This window comes from Erpetoichthys calabaricus, chromosome 5 (assembly GCF_900747795.2).
Source record: "Erpetoichthys calabaricus chromosome 5, fErpCal1.3, whole genome shotgun sequence".
Lineage (NCBI taxonomy): Eukaryota > Metazoa > Chordata > Cladistia > Polypteriformes > Polypteridae > Erpetoichthys > Erpetoichthys calabaricus.
This window is the reverse complement of record NC_041398.2, coordinates 47,729,536-47,751,817: the sequence shown is the minus strand read 5'-3', so window position 1 is coordinate 47,751,817 and position 22,282 is coordinate 47,729,536. Positions and strand designations below refer to the sequence as shown.

The 22,282-nt window shown below is 36.9% G+C and overlaps 1 protein-coding gene across 6 annotated transcripts in view; it reads right to left on the bottom strand.

Annotated features, from left to right (window-relative positions):
• Positions 1-22,282, bottom strand: part of dctn1b (dynactin 1b) — a 178,518-nt gene that overhangs the window by 61,182 nt on the left and 95,054 nt on the right. For all 6 annotated transcript variants that reach the window (XM_028801503.2, XM_028801500.2, XM_028801502.2 and 3 more), the window contains 2 exons: positions 21,150-21,344; positions 2,121-2,318 (listed from right to left, as the gene is read on the bottom strand). In XM_028801503.2, coding sequence (XP_028657336.1) covers positions 2,121-2,318; positions 21,150-21,344 — 393 coding nt within the window. The remainder of the gene's footprint in view (positions 1-2,120; positions 2,319-21,149; positions 21,345-22,282) is intronic.

The following is a 22,282-nucleotide window of genomic DNA, read 5'->3' as shown; positions in this document are numbered from 1 at the left end:
AAAAATACAATTGTATGGCGACTACAGCAAATGAAGAGTTGTGAAAGACTTTTCTAGGGACCGCGAAACTGTGGAATTTATGCCAAATGTTATCTAAATAAAAAAAATGTTCTTGCAAATATTGTATGCTAATTTGGCTTTTTACAGACTCAAATATGATGTCCCACACAGCAGAAATGAGATGAAGGTGATCATGTTTAATCATTTGATAATGACTATCACTGGCTTTGCCTTCATAATAGTGAAGTGCTCCAAACCCATGCAACCTGACAACACCTATATCGTTTGATTATATTTTGGATAAGCTACAGTGACAGTCTCCCAAGTTGAAGGCTTCAGTCTCATATCTCGTATTGATCTGCCCAGCACTTCTATTACACAGACCTTGGTAGAATATTTATTTCTTAAATAACCATTGAAACAAATGTGCATGTAACCCCTGTTTTCAAATACATGTGTTTCAGTCTTCTTGGGAAAGACTTGAAGACAATAAATGTAACTGGACTCTGCTTTGACCACATTTCATGGGTTTTTGAAAGGCTTTGGGCTACATGGAAAGCCTCAAAGTGGATCGTTCTAACTGGAGACAGTGCATTTTAAAGTAAAGCAACACTGACTTTTAATATCAGAAAGTGTGCAATATTAATTAGAATGAGTAAAAAAAATAGTTTCTGCAAATTAGTTCTATGATGATGTTCACAGGTAGTGGCTTACACAACACACCAATACTGCCTTTACAAAAACATATGTGACAACAGGGAGCCAAAACAAGAATGATGAGTGTTTTCTCAGGTAGAACAATTGATGTGTATTGTTCACACACAATCACAAAATCTTCCTTGCTGAAGTAAAATGTTTATGTGTGCACAACGTTTTTTTAATAACATGTTACAGATGTGCATCACATAAAAAAATACCAAATAATCTATTTTTCATTACAGGTGAGTGTTGAAAGAAGACATATAACTTGATGCAAGCAATTTAAGAAGAGACAATCATCTAATTTGTGAAAGCATATAACTCCTATACACTCGGATGTTACTGATCCAGGGTATGGAATGCCATCTGGTACCAAGCTGAAACCAAAAGGGATTCTTCGAGGGGAATGGCATTTTGGATATGGCACCCTAGAGATATAACAAGTATGTTTTTTTCTTCCCCCAACTAGCTAAAGTCACATCACTAGCATCAGAACTGGGTTAACTATAGGACGGGCAGAACATTCTTGTTTGATGAGGCAATTGTAATTGGAGCATGTCTTGCTCATACACGTGTGATGCATTTCATAAACCATTACAATGTTTGAACAGCCCTCAATGAGTTGGTGATTTAGTTTCCATTGACAGTTGTTACATCATTTTGTTCTCAACAAACTACACGTTTTACACAGTAACTATTTTCCACTTGAATATTTCATTCATCAAATTCCGATGTGTGAAGTGTTTCCTTAATTTTTTTGAGCAGTGTATTTAGACCAATTCACTTTTTACACACTTTATTGTGCTGAAACTTTCATTTTAAATGGATAAATTTGCCATTTTTGCCCAGTAATCTAATCTCAATAACCAACAACAACAAAATGAAAACATGCTTTCAAAAAGGTTTGCAAATTGTTAAAAATCAACAACTGAAATCTCTCGTTCATATAAGCAAGTTAAATCTACAACTCAATAAAGTGCATAGAAAGTTTAGAGGTAATAAAACCTTCTGAAACCACTGTATATGGGATTTTTTAAAAAGAGGATACATGAACAATACATGCATTTTTTTATTCTGCATCTTGTGTTGTGAATTGTAAAATTAAATAATAAGGAAGTTTTTATTCAAAATGCCTGACCTCCACTCACAATTCTTGTGGTTTTGAACTTTGATATTACATTGACAGTTATACTGAATCATTAAATAAGATGAGCTAATATAGGCTTCAGATGAATGTAGTCGCATGAAAACTAAAATAACTTATTTACACACATTAACAATGATAATGACATGCATGAAAAGTATGTTTCAGGTTTCTGCCATTGTGTCCTATAAACGTAACACCCTGAAGTGTTTCCAGCTATTGGGAACTGTTTATATGCTAGCAGACAGGTACAAATGCATTTTTTTTCTTTTCTTACCTTCTTAGCTTCTTTCAGTTGCTTCTGCAGATCAGCCTGCTGTTCTTGCATTTTACTCTTCCACTCCTGCAGCTGTTCCAATTGTATCTTATATTTCTCTAGTTCTTTCAGTTTTGCTTTGTCTTCACTACGCTTCATCTTCAGAGTCTCCAGTTTCTCTTCTAAATCCTTTACTTGAGATCTTAAGGTTTCCTCTTCCTAATTATACAAACAAGTAAAGTACAGTTTCAAACAATAACAATTCAAAAAACATCAAAACAATTCTTGGTTTTGCTCGTGTCAACTTTCTAAAAACATTATGAAATTTATGGTCTACTTCTATTCACATATTACTTTTCTTAAAGATACATCTATGCAGAACTTGAAACTGCATTAAAAACAAGAACACAGAAAAAAGTAACACATATGGAAAGTCAAATGACCATCTGTAGATATTGCTAAAAGATTTCAATATATATTTAATTGCATCATCAAATACAGTCAGGTCCATAAGTATTTGGACAGTGACTTAATTTTCACAATTCTGGCTCTGTACAACACCACAATGAATTTGAAACAAAGCAACTAAGATATGATTTAAGTATAAGCTGTTTAACAAAAATATTATATAAGCTATTTAGGAAAGATGGACATGGTCTTTATACATGGTCCACAAATTTTCAGGGGCTCGAAAGTATTTGGACAAATGAACATAATCTTAAATATAAAGATTATTTTCAATATATGTTTGAAAATCCTTTACAGTCAATGACTGCCTGAAATCTGCATCCCAGGCCATCTCCAAGTCCTGGGTTTCCACTCTAATAATGCTTTGCCAGGCCTTTACTGCAGCAGTCCTCATTTCTGCCATCAGTTCTGTCTTCAGCAAGTGAAATGCATGTCCAAGTGGGTTGAAGTCAGTTGACTGACTTGGCCATTGAAGAATATTCCACTTCTGTGCTTTGGAAAGCACTTGGCTCGCTTTATCAGTATGTTTTGGATCATCATCCATCTGTACTGTGAAGCATCATCCTATTGGTTTTGCAGCATTTCGCTGAAATCTGAGCAGGCTGTATAGCCTTATACACTTCAGAATTCATCTTGCTACTTCTACAGCAGTCATATCTTCAATAAACACTGGAGACTGACATCCATTCACAGCTATTCATGATCATGCTATAAAACTGCCTCCATCATGCTTTACATATGATGTGGTTTTCATCAGCTCATGAGCCATATCTTCTTTTCTCCATATCCTTCTCTTTCCAACATGCTGGTATATATTGATCTTAGTTTCCTTTGTCCAAGAATTTTTTTCCACAACTGAACAGACTTTTAAAAAATGTTTTCTGGTAAAGTCTAATCTGTCCTTCCTATGCTTTACTTTCTTTAAGTCTTCTCTTGATGGTAGAGACTGGCAATGATAGGTCTACCTCCTGGAGAGTGTTCTCGGGTTGGCTAAATGCTGTGAAGGGTTTCTTCTTCACCAAGGACAGAATTCTGCAATCATCTGCACAGTTGTCTACTGTAGTTTCCAGACCTTCTGGTGTTGCTCAGTTCACCAATGTGTTCCTTCTTTATAACAAATGGTTGTTTTTCCACGTGTTTCTCCTATCTCTCTAAAGGGTTTGTTTTGTTTTCTCAGCCTAGTGATGGACTGTTTTTACTTGCATGGACTACTCATTGGACTTCAAATTGAGAGTTCACAGTGATAGCTTTCAAATGCAAATTCCACACTTGGAATCAATTCCAGGCCTTTCAGCTGCTCAATAGTTGATGACACTGCTCCAACCTGACTATGGAACAGCTTGCCATTCAGTTGTCCATATACCTTTCAAGATCCTGGAAATGAGAGGGCTATAAATAAAATGGATGTCATTCCTAAATGGCTCATATTATATTTTTGGTAAATCCCTTAAATTAAAGTTGAAAGTCTATACTTCAATTACATAAATGCATTGTGGTGGTGTACAGAGACAAAATTATGAAAACTGTGTCAATGTCCAAATACTTGTGGACCTGACTGTAACAACCTCTTCAATTCACCTCTAGATATCCTTAAAATACAGATGTATTCAAATGGATATCTTTAAAATAATCATATATCTTTATAATGTCATCTTCATTTAAGGATAGGGATGTAAGTAATAAAAACAGTATATAGGGTAGGTTAGGTAGACTTTATTAAATCAGAAGGAAATTTGTTTGCAGCAGGGAAGCACAAAAACCATCAGAGATTGTTACACAGATACAGATTCCCTAAATACAGTTGTTTTTAAATCTCCTGGGGCACTAGTGTTGAATAGTCAGAAAAAATGTCATCCCATCAACCTGCAGTTATTCTTGCTAAATGTTGACATTCGAGTAAGAATTTCATTGTACTCTGTACATGTGACAATATAAAACTTATGAAATTTCATTTGCCCTGAAAACCTCAAGGGTAGGGGTGGGTAGTAAGTATGACCAACATTCTATATCACGGTATTTTTATAAATTATCCCAGTTTCACGGTATTCAACGGTATTTTTTTCCCATGCATGAGTGGATGTTAACCACATTTTCCACTGCAATTACTGGCTAAGAATAACCTATTCCACTGTCAAAAGCATTGTACATTGTACAAAAAAACATTTTAATGTGCATACAAGTATTAATACAGGTTTGCATGGCCCCATAAGGTGATAGTTTTCAAGGGGGTGGCACTAATGATGAGAAGGAATTACATTGCATGACAGATGTAGTCAAAATATAGAACCTTTTTATTGAAGAAATTTTGCAAAAACTTAAACTATGATTTTGACAACATATTTCCAACCATCCAAAGAGGCATTTAGACTTAGTAAAATATCCAGAAGTGCTTGTCAAAAGTTGTATTGCACTGAACATGACTTAGAAAAGGAATAGTAAATATTTTTTGTAAACCAACTACATTTTCTGTTAATGTTAACAATCTCTGTCCACTGACACATTAAAGTGACTTTTTAAACAACTTTACCATTATTAAACTGCATAATATTTAAACTAATAAATAATAACAATAAAATAAATAATAGTATTATTACTGATAGTTGCACTATTACTTCAAGGCTTCAAGCCCAGATGCATTACACAGTATTCACCAAATTAAAATAAAATAAAACAAGTGCAACTTGGTGATGACATCTTTACCAACTGAACCATCATTAAGGCAAACTGCATTAATATGGACCTTGCTTCAAGCTAAGCTATATGCATAAATAATAAAACTGCAACTTGTATTTATAATGCTATTTGTGGTATAGCCCTACAGAATCGTATTAGGGCCACGATGAAGAAGAAAAAATACGGATGCAGGGAAGAAAAAAACAAACTGTATGTCGAGAATAAATTCAACATTTCCAGTTTATTCTCGCCGTTTATGTTGAGATTAAAGTCAACATTTCCACTTTATTCTCGCCGTTTATGTCGAGATTAAAGTCGACATTTCCACTTTATTCTCATAGTTTACTTTATAATTAAAGTAGAATGTCATAAACTACAACTTCATCCTAAAATGTTTAATTTACTAGATTTTCTCAAACCCCATCATAAGTTAATGCAGCACATTAAATGCTTTGTGTTAAGTGTTCCCCGACCCAGCTGTTAATCACTACGCTTCTTAAACTGACTTCCTCTGCACTAAGAGGAGACAGCGATCTCAGCACAGAATCCATTCACTTCATGATATTCTTGCTCTCTGAAAATTTAGAATGCTAAGATAAATACATGATATCATTTTCATGATGAAAAGCATTAAAGCAGGTATTAAACATGCACGGTAGTGAGGCGGTAGTGCTGCTCCCTCGCAGTAAGGGGTCCCCAGGTGTATGTTCAATGTGGAGAACTTTATGGCAGGTGTGATGAGACTTCAAAAAACTGGATGTATGAATGGGTATCGCACAGGTTTAACTTAAATATTGTGTAAATGTTGGGTTTGTGATCTGGTGGTCGGTGACATGAACACAGAACTCAATGCATATTCTTCTGAGCGGGCTTTCTTTATTGCACGCATGCTGTCTCTATCTGACGTACCAAAACCCCAGTTCCTATCCTTCCTTTTTCTTTCTCCACATAACCAATCACCACACGATAAACGTCTTTGTGAAATTAAAACTAGTTATAAACTTAGCCCACTGAGTTTTCAGAACTTTAAAAATATCGTTATACATGTTTAATTATGTCATCCATTCAGGTATGCGCCCATCCCTGAATGAGTCGCCAGCACATCGCAGCGTGAATACGAGCGAAACATACACTAGCAGGGTCAATATAGCATAACAAAACTCCACATCCTACATGACTTTGAAAGGAAACTGAAGCACACCTAGTAAACCCACCAGAAAAACATGCAAATGCAAGGCAGGGTACACCCGAGACACCCTTGCTGCGAGGCAGCAGTGCAACCTCCACGCCGCCGTGCCCCCACATGATTAATACATGCTTTAATGCATTTCACCATGAAAATTATATCAAGTATTTATCTTAGCATTCTAAATGTTCAGAGAGCAGGAATATCATGAAGTGAATGATCGCTGCCGACGCCTCCTCTTAGTGCAAGAGGAAGTCAGTTTAAGAAGCTCGGGAACACTTAACACAAAGCATTTAATGTGCTATATAACTTATGTCGGGGTTTGAGAAAATCTAGCAAATTAAATATTCATTTTACGATGAAGTTTAGTTTACGATGTTCTACTTTAATGACAAATTATGAGAATAAAGTCAACATGTCGACTTTAATCTTGACATAAACGGTGAGAATAAAGTAGAAATGTTGAGAATAAAGTCAACATGTCGACTTTATTCTCGTCATAAGCGTCAAGATTAAATTGGAAATGTTGAGAATAAAGTCAACATGTTGTCACACTATTACACAGTACCCAGGTACATTACACTGTATTGAAAACAAATAAAACAAGTTCAACTTGGCTTGCAGTATTATCCAGTAGTATAGAAACAGTATTTACACATTTGAACATAATCGTCCACATCTGACCTTTTAAAACCAAAGTATCTCCAGGCAACGGACGTGACTCCTTTTTTTTGGCAAAAGTTCTTCTGTGTCATCATGTTCAACTTTATCGTCAGCTACAGCTTCAGTTTCGGAATGTTCTCTGTCCATTTTCACCGCGCAATACCTACACTACCATTACCTATTTAGCGGTGTAGCAGTGAAAAAGGTCCCCACTTGAACAGTTTCCCACTGCACGACGTTCCAAACGTCATTTAGGCAATTTAAACCGGTGTTGCGGTATAAGAAAAATCCATATCATAACAAAAATAAGAAATGGTTTTCGGTATGAACCAGTATACCACCCAGCACTACTCAAGGGGCACACATGCACACAGCCCTTACACAGAAAACAGCAGTCGATTTTATTTCATGGTTGTTGTTAAAGGAAAACAAGCAGTTTTCCGCACTTGGTTAAAGAAAATATGTGCTCATGCAGTAGAGCACTGCAACACTTTGTCGAGAAAACATTCCAGCATAAGCTGCCATGGCAATTTGAAGCGCTCGCTTTAAATTTGAGTTTAGTTAGCAACTAAACAGTTTACTGAGAACCTAAAAACATTTAGGTGCATGAAGTTAGATTTGTCAAGACTCATATGAATAAAATATCAATAGAAACATAAAACACATGGGCCACTATATTCATCAGTAGCGTAATATATGTTATGTTATTCAAAAAATTCAGTTTCCTGAGAAGCTGGATAGTAGTTAAAGCAGAAGTGAAATCCAGAAATAGCACTCCAGCATTAAGTGCCAGGCTTACAAAGAAAAGAGTACCTATTATATCCAGTAGAATTTCTTTTACACAACTGTCAGTACAGTAAGAAATTGGGCTGTCATCTTTGTAGGACTTAGCATTAAGAAGCCCTTCAACTAATACTCAAAGCATTTCATTATACTCAACTGCTTGGCTTTAGACCTTAAGTAGAAAGCAAAAGTTAAGAAAAATAATTTCAGCAGCTAGCCAGATCTATCATGTGACCCTAATGCTCTACCAGATTTGACTTGATTTGATGAAAAATGGAGAAAGTATGAAATAAAAATAATTATGTATCATTTAGATTTAAACAATGCCATATTTTACAAGCAGCAATGTTTAGAAAAGTTAAAATGTAAACTAAAGTATATATTATGAAAAAATCAATGTCTGTGCATAGCTTCATGTAAGAGCCAGATGGGTGCCTTGGCTCTGTACTCATTTGATATCTTATTGTACATGACTTTTTGAGAAAGCTAAACAAATGAGATTGGAGACTCTGATCTCAGCAATGTAGCAGGAATTAATTTGCAGCTTGCACTAGCATCACACTGCTAGTAAAGTGACAATAACCTTAAACAACCTGCACAGAATGATGGCCACAGATGATTTTGTTAACTGTTGTGATAACTATTTTTCAATTTAACATAAAAAGGGACTTATAATTGGTTTTGGGACAAACACCAGTCAAATCTGACAGTCATGTTAATGAACAAGAATTGCGAAAAATAGTCAATTCACTCTCTGACAGAATACACCTACTACAATCACAATTCTAATTGTTTGACTTGTAACAAGATGGCATGCTTCCAAGGGTAAAAATTGGTTTGAGTACTTCAACGTAAAAGCTATTCATTTTCGAAATAAGAAATACTTCCTTAAATGCCCACAGTGAAATCTTAATATTGGTTTAATTTGAAATGGTAATATGTATAATATGCTTTCTGAATCAGTTACAACTGCATACAGGATATTTTGAGAGCCTATCATCTAAACTGGAATGTGGTAGGCAAGCTACTATTTAGATAATCTCTGTCATACACACACACACTAAATACATATATACATTGTCACACACGTGTGTTTAGGAGATAACTATAGGGCTTAATACATGTGATTCCATTCCAGACCAGGGGGTGGCGAAATGCACTAATTTTCCCTCTCGATCTTTTGCAGACCATTCTGGGGAAATCCCGCCCGGCTCTGGGGCAGCCAATGACGTCACTTCCGGTTCCGGTATTGATGCCATCACTTCCTTCACTGGCCTTTAAAGCTGCCATCTTGTCTCAACAGAATCAGTTCTGTTTTGGACTCAGTTGAATGAACATGTCTCTGTTTTGGAATGAGTTTTGCAGCCGGGAACAATTATATTGGTGGCTGACCCAAACCTTCTCAATGTTTTATAGTCGTTTTTGTGACAACATATATGTACACATGTTACTTATGTTTCATATACAAAAATATAGTCATCCTTCAATTTTTATAGTTTTAGAATATATAAAACTATATATACTTACTAGCAAAATACCCGCGCTTCGCAGCGACGAAGTACTGCTTTAAAATTGTTATTAAGAAGAAAAGTATACCTTTTTAAACTGAGGGAAAACATACCAATAATTATTTGTTAAGGATCTCTTTGTATACCATGTTGTCAGTTCGGCCCTCCAGTTGTAATATGACCAAGCTGTGCGCTGAGCTTACTCTTGAGCATGCAATGTATAGTTGGCCATTGTGAAAAGTAATCTTGCCTCAAATCAATGCCAACCTTTTGTAGGGTCTGTCCCCGAGACTTATTAATTCTCATTGCGAAGCAGAGCCTTACTGGAAATTGGAGGCTTTTGAATTGAAATGGGTTTCATCGATACCTTCGCATCCAGCTTTTAAGAGTTTAAACATTCATAAACATCAAAGTGTCCACTACTCAAATCATCACCTGTGAATCTAAGATGTTTAAGAGGCATTAGCAGTTGTCGAAAGGTGTAAAATATTTGGCCATTTCGGTACACTTGAAAGCGACAACCGAACAATTCAGCGACAGCCATCAACTCACATGCAGAACCATAGGTGAAGGGCTTAAGCATTTCACTCTTATAGTGCTCCTGTGTAGTATAATTATCTCCTGTACCGTCATCAGTCCACACCTTGAACCTGTCCCAGTCATTCAGTATACATAAGACACAATGTTCCTCCAGATATCAAGAGTGAGCCTGATATGGCCGTGCAATATGTAACACAGAGAATGGAAAAGGCAGTTGCCATCTCTGGGCATGGAAACCACTCGGTAAGTGACAGTTCTTTGATCGATGGTGATCACCTCGATAGACATGTTAATGGAGGGACGGTTGGAACGATAAAGGAAATGGGTACCTGAACAATGTAAACCAATTCTAAAATACCTACACAATAACTATAATCATAATAAATGAACAATAAAACAGCGGAGAAGCCGTGGATTAAATAAAAAGGCTGCAGTTATCAGCAGGGAGACGTGAATACCGTGGCGAAGCAAGGAAGGGAATGAAGAGACCGGAGCGATGGATGGCCTTATATAGGCAGGCAGCCAACTACATGGGAGTCGTGGGGATGGGGGGGACCCAACGCCGCCTCACACGGTGACCGAACTGCAGGCTATGGACGTATATATGTAAATAGGATTCAGTTAGCGTTGGGAACCCGCGTACCAAATTACTTGAAGATGGGCCCATAAGTAACAAAGACCGTTGGAAAGTTCAATATGGCAGCCGACAGTGGTGTCATACCACCGAAATAAGTACGTACATTGGTTTTGGTTAGCGCAGGGAAGCCGCCTACCAAATTTCGTGAAGATGGGGCCATAAATAAGAAACTTTAACATGGCGGACGTTGTCGACCGTTATGACTGTTACGCATAGAATTTCGAATGAAACCTGCTTAACTTTTGTAAGTAAGCTGTAAGGAATGAGCCTGCCAAATTTCAGCCTTCTACCTACACGGGAAGTTGGAGAATTAGTGATGAGTGAGTCAGTGAGGGCTTTGCCTTTTACTAGTATAGACTAGCAAAATACCCGCGCTTCGCAGCGGCGAAATACTGGCTGAATATTTTAATTAAGAAAAAAGTAAACATTTTTAAACTGAGGGAAAATATACAAAAAATAATTTGATAAGGATCTCTTTGTATACCACGTTGTCAGTTCGTCCCTCCAGTTGTAATATGACCAAGCTGTGCGCTGAGCTTACTCTTGAGCATGCAACATACAGTTGGCCATGTGAAAAGCAATCCTGCCTCAAATCAATGCCAACCTTTTGTAGTGTTTGTCCTTGAGACTTATCAATTGTCATTGCGAAGCAGAGCCTTACTGGAAATTGAACGCATTTGAATTGAAATGGGAGATTAGATGGTATAACGGGGATGCGAGGAATAAAAACTGTGTCACCTGAGGCACTGCCAGTAAAAATAGTTGCTTCAATTAGGTTGTTTTGTAGAGATGTGACCTGAGGTCTCGTGCCGTTACAAAGTTTTGGTGGCTGTAAGTTTCTCAGTAACATTATTGGTGCCCCAACCTTCAAAATGAGATTATGCTCAGGAGTGCCTGGAGGATTTAGAGTGTTGAGAAACTCTATCGGATAATGTACCGCGTCTTCTACTTCTACGACTGAATCAACAGATTGATATGTTTTTGGTTGTGAAGGTAGTTCTTGAAGTAAAATGTGGTTTATAGTCGTAGTCATGTCATTTTTTGGTGTCAGGATAGCTCTCTCTGTTAACCATGACACGTCATTTTGGTGGAGATTTCGTAGATTGGGGTAAACATTTTGAAGAAGGCTTTGTAAGGTATTCATGATGAGACAGAGATTTGTAGGAATATTTATTTTACGATTTTCTTGTATGAAGGTGCCATCACCTATACTCATCAGAAGAGCAGAGAACTCCTCGGCTTTTTGTCGCCTTTCAAATGAACTCTCATGTTTATTTTTAAAGTAAGAACATTGATTTGTGGCCATAGGTATGAAGATTTCAGAGATGCTTTAACTTCATCAGCGTGTGTTCCTCTGGGCACAACTGGTAGGGTTTGGCGGAAGTCTCCAGCCAGTAACACTGTCAAGCCTCCCATAAGTTTGTTGGTGTTTCGGATGTCCTGGAGGGTCCTGTCTAAAGCCTCAATACCTGCTCTGTGTGCCATAGTGCATTCATCCCAGACAACAAGCTGACAATGTCGCAGCACTTCAGCCATGTTGCTCTGCTTTGATATGTTACACATGGGGGATTCAGTATGGTTGAGGTTCAGACGCAGCTTGAAAGCAGAATGAGCAGTTCTGCCACCCTCTAGAAGAGTTGCAGCAATGCCAGAAGAAGCCACAGCTATGGCAATGTTACGTTTTGCTCGGATGTTTGCAAGGAGAAGGTTTATTAGGAATGTCTTACCAGTTCCTCCTGGAGCATCAAGGAAAAACACCGTGCCTGTGGCTGACGTAACGCTGCTCATGATTTGGTCATAAACTGACTCACTATTTAGCAACCGCTCGTTATTTGTGACTATATTGGCCAATTGCGAGGTGTTGTAAGATGTCTCTTTCAAGTACTCGGGATTTGACATAAGTTGTGCCAGTTCTGTTAAAGGTGAAGGCAAACCGTAATGATGAAGAGATTGACCTCCAATACCAATTACATAGTTTTCAAGCAAATGTAGACAGTTGTTATAGATCAAATGTAACCACTGGTGGACTTCTGTTCGTATATGATACACAATAATTATAACAATCGTAATAAACGAAACAGTAGAAAACCGCGAAGTAAGGAGAAAGGACGGCCTTATATGGCGTATTTGGCGGCACCTGCATGAAGTTCCTTAAACCAACAGCAGAGAAGCCGCAGATTAAATAAATGAAATGGGTACCTGAACAGTAAACTAAGTGTAGTGTAAAATACCTACACAATAACTATAACAATCATAATAAATGAACAATAAAACAGCGGAGAACCCGTGGATTAAATAAAAAGGCTTCTTCCTTGGCAAAGCAAGGAAAAAGGACGGCCTTATATGTCGTTCGTTTATAAAACAGTGTTTAAGCTGTGAAAAGGCTGCTTCCTTGGCGAAGCAAGAAAAGGAATGAAGACACCGCAGCGAAGAACGGCCTTATATGGGCAGGCAGTCAATTACGTGGGAGGCGTGCTGATTTCCGCAGCAGCCACACTTATGAATATGCTAAGCACAGTCCTTCACCCGCGAATATTTACCTTATATGGGCAGGCACTCAATCACGTGGGAGGCGTGATGATGCAAGACGCAACCGCCTCACACGGCGACCGAGCTGCCCGCTATGGCCGTATACGAAAGTAGGCTCCAGTTATGACCATTACGCGTAGAATTTCGAAATGAAACCTGCCTAAGTTTTGTAAGTAAGCTGTGAGGAATGAGCCTGCCAAATTTCAGCCTTCCACCTACACGGGAAGTTGGACAATTAGTGATGAGTGAGTGAGTGAGGGCTTTGCCTTTTATTAGTATAGATATGCTTATATGAAAAAAATCAGGACATTGCTAGAAAGAAAGAAAGAAAGAAAGAAAGAAAGAAAGAAAGAAAGAAAGAAAGAAAGAAAGAAAGAAAGAAAGAAAGAAAGAAAGAAAGAAAGAAAGAAAGAATTTAACTGCCAGTGCACAAAAATTTGTAAGACGGTGTTTTGAGTGCAGGATCAAGCACTAGTAAAAATTGCAAGAGCTCTCAAAATCGGAATTGAATATCTAAGACGAAAACAAGCCAACTTACAGACAGACAACTTACTAATCTCAAATAAAAACAACAGCAGAAGTTAATAATAATAATAATTCATTACATTTATATAGCGCTTTTCTCAGTACTCAAAGCGCTATCCACACAGGGAGGAACTGGGAAGCGAACCCACAATCTTCCACAGTCTCTTTACTGCAAGTTAAAACAGGTATTAAAAATGCTGCGTTTCCAAATGTGATAGTTTTTGCTTCAATTAATTTGATACCAATTCCTTCCAAAAATTGTCCTAATGGCTTAAAATTATGTTGTAAACTGTAAAAGGGAACTTAGCACATAAGACAAGGAAACAGGACCAAGACACACAAGAGCAGTCAAAAGAATCAAACACTTAAGGTCAAAGGAGATCTGGTGTTATATGACAAATCCTGTCTTCATTAAAAGCTGATTTCCCACTATGAACTGAACTCCTCTTTTAATTCTGTTGCTGGGTTTCTCATATTTGCATGAAGGACGTAGATTCAAATTAAATTTACAATGTAATTTGCCAAAGCATGAATTATTGCTGTGCCTTTTTCACACTAGTCTGCCGATTTAATTGTGACTTTTGATTTGCTCACTCCTGTCTTCCTGACCATAGCCCTGCAGAGGTTTATTTTTTCTCCGACTGCACCAATCTTAGAGGAGTTCTTTTTGTTTTCCTCTCCTTCGTGTCAGCTGGTCAACTACTCACATTCAGGAATCAAGAACTCCATTCATATCCTAAATTATCCTAAACTGCTATAAATGTTTTATTTGCTTTTGTATTTTTTTCATTAAATTTAATAACATGAAACTGTCTACAGTTAATGTGTTGCCATGTAGACATGCCTAAGTCAAATGTAGATATATATATATATATATATATATATATATATATATATATATATATATATATATATATATATATATTATATATTTATTTATATAAATTATATTTATTTATATATTTATTATATAAATTATATCTGGTTGTTCTCTTGCCATCTTTATTCATAAGACTTTTAATCAGAAAACAATATGAACCTGTTTCTGATAAGACTGAAAGTTTGATTTACACTTCAGTGTTTAAATTTTGATTAAAAACGCCCAGGTTGATTTTCCATTTACTATTCTTATATTTTTTTAGAAATTATCGTAATAGCAATTAATCATAATATTCAAGTAACTATATTATGTCTTTATTGTTTTTGTAGGTTAATCTGTGGAAATTGAAATGTATGATAAGGTGCCCAGTGCCGGTGATAGGTTATTTTGCGCCCTAGACCAAGCTTATTAGTGCATCAGCCAACTATTTCATAGCTAACCCATGCAGCTAGGTTAACCCCCAAAAAATGATCGCCACTCTAGACGAATGCCTAATTCGACTTAATGGTAGCGCCAACCCTAAAGGTGCCATAATTGTTATTATTATTACCTTTTTGAAAATACCTTTGAAGGACAGACAATCTACAGTGGTCACACAAATGTCTAAGTGGCAATGAATGGTTAGCTTCACTGTGGTGGAAACTGAAAATTTCTGTCATTCTTGATCTGTTGCACCAACCTCCACTAGAGAAGCTATTTCGAAAGGCATAATGCATTCAGCAAACATTATAAATGTACAGACAATAGTTCCAAAATTGTCTTCAAATCACTCATATTGACAAATTTAATAAATAAATACAAGTCCATTAAAGAAGTGAACAATTTGCTAACTCTAAAATTAATTAGAGCAGACATTCAAGTTATCAGTCCCAGTAACAGATGACATGCAATAAAAAAGCCTGTTGTACACCGGGATCAAGATTAATTAGTAACCTACACATTATGATAATCATAAATTAACCACTTAAACAATGTTGGGTGGTACACATGCATTTCCAACTCTCATCATTGTGACTTGCACTTTAAGGCTATATCTTAAATACTGTATAGAGAGTATCTATCAGACAGACAGACAGACAGACAGACAGACAGATACTTTATTAATCCCAATGGGAAATTCACATAAATACACATACACTGTGTGTATATATATATATATATATATATATATATATATATATAGTATATACCTTGAACAACAGGGTGAAAGTCAATGGGCCCTTGGTGGTGAAATACAGTGTATCCGGAAAGTATTCACAGCGCATCACTTTTTCCACATTTTGTTATGTTACAGCCTTATTCCAAAATGGATTAAATTCATTTTTTTCCTCAGAATTCTACACACAACACCCCATAATGACAACGTGAAAAAAGTTTACTTGAGATTTTTGCAAATTTATTTAAAATAAAAAAATTGAGAAAGCACATGTACATACGTATTCGCAGCCTTTGCCGTGAAGCTCGAAATTGAGCTCAGGTGCATCCTGTTTCCCCTGATCATCCTTGAGATGTTTCTGCAGCTTAATTGGAGTCCACCTGTGGTAAATTCAGTTGACTGGACATGATTTGGAAAGGCACACACCTGTCTATATAAGGTCCCACAGTTGATAGTTCATGTCAGAGCACAAACCAAGCATGAAGTCAAAGGAATTGTCTGTAGACCTCCGATACAGGATTGTCTCAAGGCATAAATCTGGGGAAGGTTACAGAAAACTTTCTGCTGCTTTGAAGGTCCCAATGAGCACAGTGGCCTCCATCATCCGTAAGTGGAAGAAGTTTGAAACCACCAGGACTCTTCTTAGAGCTGACCAGCAATCTAAACTGAGCGATCGGGGGAGAAGGGCCTTAGTCAGGGAGGTGACCAAGAACCCGATGGTCACTCTGTCAGAGCCCCAGAGGTCCTCTGTGGAGAGAGGAGAACCTTCCAGAAGGACAACCATCTCTGCAGCAATCCACCAATCAGGCCTGTATGGTAGAGTGGCCAGACGGAAGCCACTCCTTAGTAAAAGGCACATGGCAGCCCACCTGGAGTTTGCCAAAAGGCACCTGAAGGACTCTCAGACCATGAGAAAGAAAATTCTCTGGTCTGATGAGACAAAGATTGAACTCTTTGGTGTGAATGCCAGGCGTCACAAATAGAGGAAACCTGGCACCATCCCTACAGTGAAGCATGGTGGTGGCAGCATCATGCTGTGGGGATGTTTTTCAGCGGCAGGGACTGGGAGACTAGTCAGGATAAAGGGAAAGATGACTGCAGCAATGTACAGAGACATCCTGGATGAAAACCTGCTCCAGAGCGCTCTTGACCTCAGACTGGGGTGACGGTTCATCTTTCAGCAGGACAACGACCCTAAGCACACAGCCAAGATATCAAAGGAGTGGCTTCAGGACAACTCTGTGAATGTCCTTGAGTGGCCCAGCCAGAGCCCAGACTTGAATCCGATTGAACATCTCTGGAGAGATCTTAAAATGGCTGTGCACCGACGCTTCCCATCCAACCTGATGGAGCTTGAGAGGTGCTGCAAAGAGGAATGGGCGAAACTGGCCAAGGATAGGTGTGCCAAGCTTGTGGCATCATATTCAACAAGACTTGAGGCTGTAATTGCTGCCAAAGGTGCATCGACAAAGTATTGAGCAAAGGCTGTGAAAACTTATGTACATGGGATTTCTCAGTTTTTTTATTTTTAATAAATTTGCAAAAACCTCAAGTAAACTTTTTTCATGTTGTCATTATGGGGTGTTGTGTGTAGAATTCTGAGGAAAAAAATGAATTTAATCCATTTTGGAATAAGGCTATAACAACAAAATGTGGAAAAAGTGATGCGCTGTGAATACTTTCTGGATGCACTGTACATGCAATATTGCTGACAACTGGGGAGTCCCCAGATTACAGATGAAAACATTACATTCAAATCTAATTGATAATTACTTTTTTATGAAATGTTCTATTGGATGAAATTGTAATTATTAGAAATAATGGAAATTTGGGGTATAAACATTTTTAAATTCAAAAGAATACAGCTTCCTGTAAAACTGCATTTTTCCATTGATCATCAACAAAAGCCAAGGTCAGCCACTTGGAAAAGCAAGAACTAATCTGCAGTATGAATGTTTTACTCCTGGGCACTTGTATGTAGCATGTTCAGAAGTAAGGTGCTCCAGTGAACCAATAACATTATCCCCTGGTATAAGAAATAAATTATACTTATTGTATAGAGAAAAGTAACTCAATTAGTTACATAGCACTTCTGATACATCCAATTAATAGTATTATAACCGACACACATTGTCTTTGGAAATTTTCTGGATGAAGCTGGGTAACACAGCCAGTACACCTACTGTATAATGTTCAATTTAAGTACAGCAGTGCAGTGTTTTGAATGCCCAGTCAGCGTCCCTGTATAGGTTTTTAAGGTTGTTATTATTGTAATGTACAGAGTACAGTGAAACTCTTACTTGCACTCTCTGTCGCCAGGATAACTGAATAATAACAACCTTACCCTGAGATGTCCATTTTCCTTATCTTAAATAACTATGTTACCTCTAAACTCCTACAGATGGTTGCTACTATTCCAATTTTGTATATTTTCATGAAAATCTACTCTTCATTTATAAAATAATTTTAACAAAGGAATTTTCTATCAATTCTGACATTGTTAAGGATTTTCCAGCAAAAGCAGTAAATACACATATTATCCTTGAACATTAAACATGTCATAAAAAAATATTCAAAAATGTATTACTTGCTAACAAAAGGATGAGTCTGAACATACCTTTGTTTGTTATACACTACATCATCAGTCATTTACATTTCAGCCTTGGCTAACTGTGCTGCAGGGCTTAATAAATACATTTTATGCTATTTATACTGAATCACATTAATTAGGATAAAATAAATTTCTTTCTTGCAGTGGCCACTTCAAAGGGATTTTGTTTTCAAAATTTATAAAAAAAAAAAAAAAGTAAAAGGCTATTTGAATACAACATAAATTTCAAGATAACTAAACTACATTTGTTTCTACAAGACAACAACTTGAATATGTGAACAAACTTGAATAATTAAATTGATCCTGATGAAATCTAGATTACAAAACAAGAACCAATGGACAGGACAAACTCATGAGCCCTTTCTTATTTGATTACAATAGACAGCAATGGAGCAATTTTTTAATCCCACCCTGCCCTCAATCTTGTTTGACAGATTTTATGTGGATCCTGTTCACAACCACACAGAAGCAACTTTAGTCCCATATGCACTAAAAATAACATCCAGCAATGCAAATTGTTAATTTGGTTTCTATGAGTATCAGAACATTCCTGCCAGCATGGCATAAGCAAGCTAAATAATTGAGAGCAGAAGTGGGTGCCACATAACAGGTATACAGCTGAGGATGCCAAACTGCCCTGCTTCCTAGTGTTAATAAAGTGCTATAGAGACTCGTCAGCTTTCTTGAGACCGTACCATACAGTATTGTCAAACATAAAAACAAAAATTTACCTTTATAATTTTTTAAAGTCACATTTCCATTTGCTGCAAATGTCAGTTTAGTCTGTTTTCTGACAATGTTGCATGAGTGTCAACTAAGACCAGAGGTCTTGGATATTGTGAGCTAAAATGTTTAAACATCCATTGCAGGAAGCAAAATGTGTTTTCCTTTCGTATCAATGGAAACATAAAACAATAACTATATAACATTGTTATTTTAGTGGGTTTAAAAGTATAATTTTAATAGCTTTTTCATAGCAAGACCACTTTATCTGCCTCTATCAAAACATTTGACAGAAGCCTGTGAATTTCCCCTTGGGATTAATAAAGTATCTATCTCTATCTATCTATTGCCTATGTTCTCAATGGATGCTGTGATTAACACTGTAAAGAGTGATTTAATGATTCAGATTGAATAAGCAAATGAAAAAATAGGAATGTTTTTAAAAACTAAATTCTGAAATTATTTTAGTCTTTTTCCACAGCCACCTCTCCCTCTTAGTGTTACGAAGCTAGACACCCTAAACTAACCCTAAGGTCCATTCCTGCAAGCTTATTCTCTCAGTGATTGAGCCTAAACTAGGAAAATTAATAAGCAGAATTACTTCAAGAAGGGAACTACTAAAACTAAACTCTTTTGCCAAGACAAGTCATGTTTTTCCCAATGAAGCTGCAGAGAACACAGCGGGGAGATAGCACCATACCATGGGCAACAGACCACATGGCATAGATGAAGAGTACATGCCACCACAAGCTAAGTTCTCACTAAAACATGGTGTATATGACATGTAACACAACAAAACATAGCTTTAGATATTATCCTTAAAAACTGGGTCTTGTAACATCTGGTTTAGTTTTGCCAAGATAAATTAGAACTCTGGGTAGCTAGAAAACAGCCAAAAAAAATAAACTTCAAGGAAAACCTCTAAACAGAGATCAGCCTCTTCTACATTTTATGCTTACCTATCTTGTGTCTCATGTGTTATGTTGAAATATAAGCTGCTATGGTATTCCATATATTATTACATTTCTTAAAACAGGAGCCCCAACTACCTTGATCTACAGTAAATCTAAAAGACAGAATTCCCAGCTACAGAAAAGGGTGAAGAAAATAAAAAGGGACCTTTCCCAAACTGTCCAATTGTTGGCACTGGCAATGGGTAAAGTGATAATTAGGTAATTGATTAATCAACTGATTCTTCTCACCCACCTATTCCTACCACAGGAAACTACACCAAACACAGGGCAACACGTTACTGTCACACCCATTTATGAATCAAAATTGGGTCAGGGTCAGGAGGAGAGCGAACAATATAACAATCCTGACATTGTACAGCAGAAAGCAAGAACGCTTAGAAAATGGAGGAAGAATAGTCTTTTGTTAATGAATTGCCCAACCTAACCCATTATACTTTAGGAACACATATACATAGTCACATATTGTATAATAACTAAAAAAGGCAATACACTGCTTTGGTGTTTTCTACACGACACTGCATTAAAACCTCAGCCAGCACAGACACAACAGATAAACAGAAGGCACAAAAACTACAAAGATATTCAGAAATTACGACAAACATGATTGTCTGCTGCTTTAAAATCTATAAAAGATGCCATATACTTCTTGAAAGTAGTTTTTGTTTTTACAAAACAAAGAACTTGCTCTACAAATTTAAAAATATGCTTTGTATCCTGAAGCCTTCTAGACATTTTAAGAAAAGTGCTATAGCTATAGTAGAGATGCCAGTTGAGTTGGAGAGTCAGCAGGATAACTGATTAAGTTCCGACGTGCACTGGAGCTGCCAAAATTGACTGCTGTGATTATTTGCCTCATAAGGATCCTGAAAGTGCTAAACTAAAAACAGCAAAAAACTATAATCTCCTGTTAAAAAATAACATTTAAATTGCATTAAGACTGGAAGATTGGTGCTCCAAACCACACAATTACTTAGAAGCAATTAATACATAGAGTCCAGTAACCTTTGTGGCCCATAGGATAAGGGATGTCAAATTAATTCTACTACTGAAACACATGTGACTCTAAACAAATAGTACAACCTGGACCTAATTAATGGTAACACTTCAACTAGCATTCTACTCTGGAGAAAAATGACAGGTAATAAGTTAGAAAAAGAAAATGAAAATATGTTTTGACCACTTAACAGATCTTACTTTGCTCGGAGTTGGCAGTGGTGGTGCTCCAGGTGACGGCAAGCCAGTGCTTGGTGTAGGAATCATTGGTGCCGCCAAAGGAGTCTGGGCTGGGGTGCTTGGCTCACTGCTGCTCATCTCTCCTCCCGATGCAGAAGCTGAACCAGAGGGACCGGCTGTACCACTGGATGCTGCAGAACTGGAAGGCCTAGTTGGCTGGAGAAACAGAAAAAGAAACTGGTAAAACGAAGATGCACAAAATCCAGCATGGTATGTTACACACTGGCACCTATGGAAAAAAAAATCCTTTGTCAACTTTAGGATACTAAGTGATTTAAATAATAAAGTCTGTTTTTAAAATTAAGTGTTTCTCATAACTTGATCTAATGTTTAAAATGTTATAATTTCAAATTATAAAAGCTACCCTAACAATGTAAAGGTTCAAAACTGATTATTCAACTAAAACCTGCTTACAAATTCAGTTACATTACCCTGCAATTGATAAAATACTTGTCATTTTCCAGATAGTGCTCTCTGAAGACTGAAAGACTAATGAATAGGGAAATGTCACTCTAAATAAGGAAAACTTTATTGGTGCTATTCCTTGGAATGCAAAGTAGTAGCATTTATGAGAAATGACGTTAGACAATATCATATGATTTTGTACATATTGTGGTATTTTTAACAAATCTCTATATGATAAAATAATATCAAGAGGTACGGGCCCACCAGATCATGCATAACCAACATTATTAGCCCCCACAAATTTAATAAAAACATTAATTAAACTTTGTGGCTATTCTACTTTGCTGCAATAATGTTTTACTCTCACGCCTCTACACACAGCTACTCAACCAGAAAGTCCTGTGAACTACCTGCAAATCAAATTCTGAAGATGTCTATAATAACAATTTTAAGATTCAACCAGGTCTAAGCAGGCCTCCTTCCAGTTTGAACTATGCTTTATTAAAAATTTGAATTGTGAAGGTTTATCAGGCAGATTTAACCATTTTTATGGTTCTATACACAGCAATAAATCAGTCGAGGCTTTGACATTCTACACAATCATGCCAATTCATTAACTAAATGTCACTCATTTACAGTGTCGTGCATACAACCTGAAGTCAGCTCCACATGCCAATGCAGCTTAAACA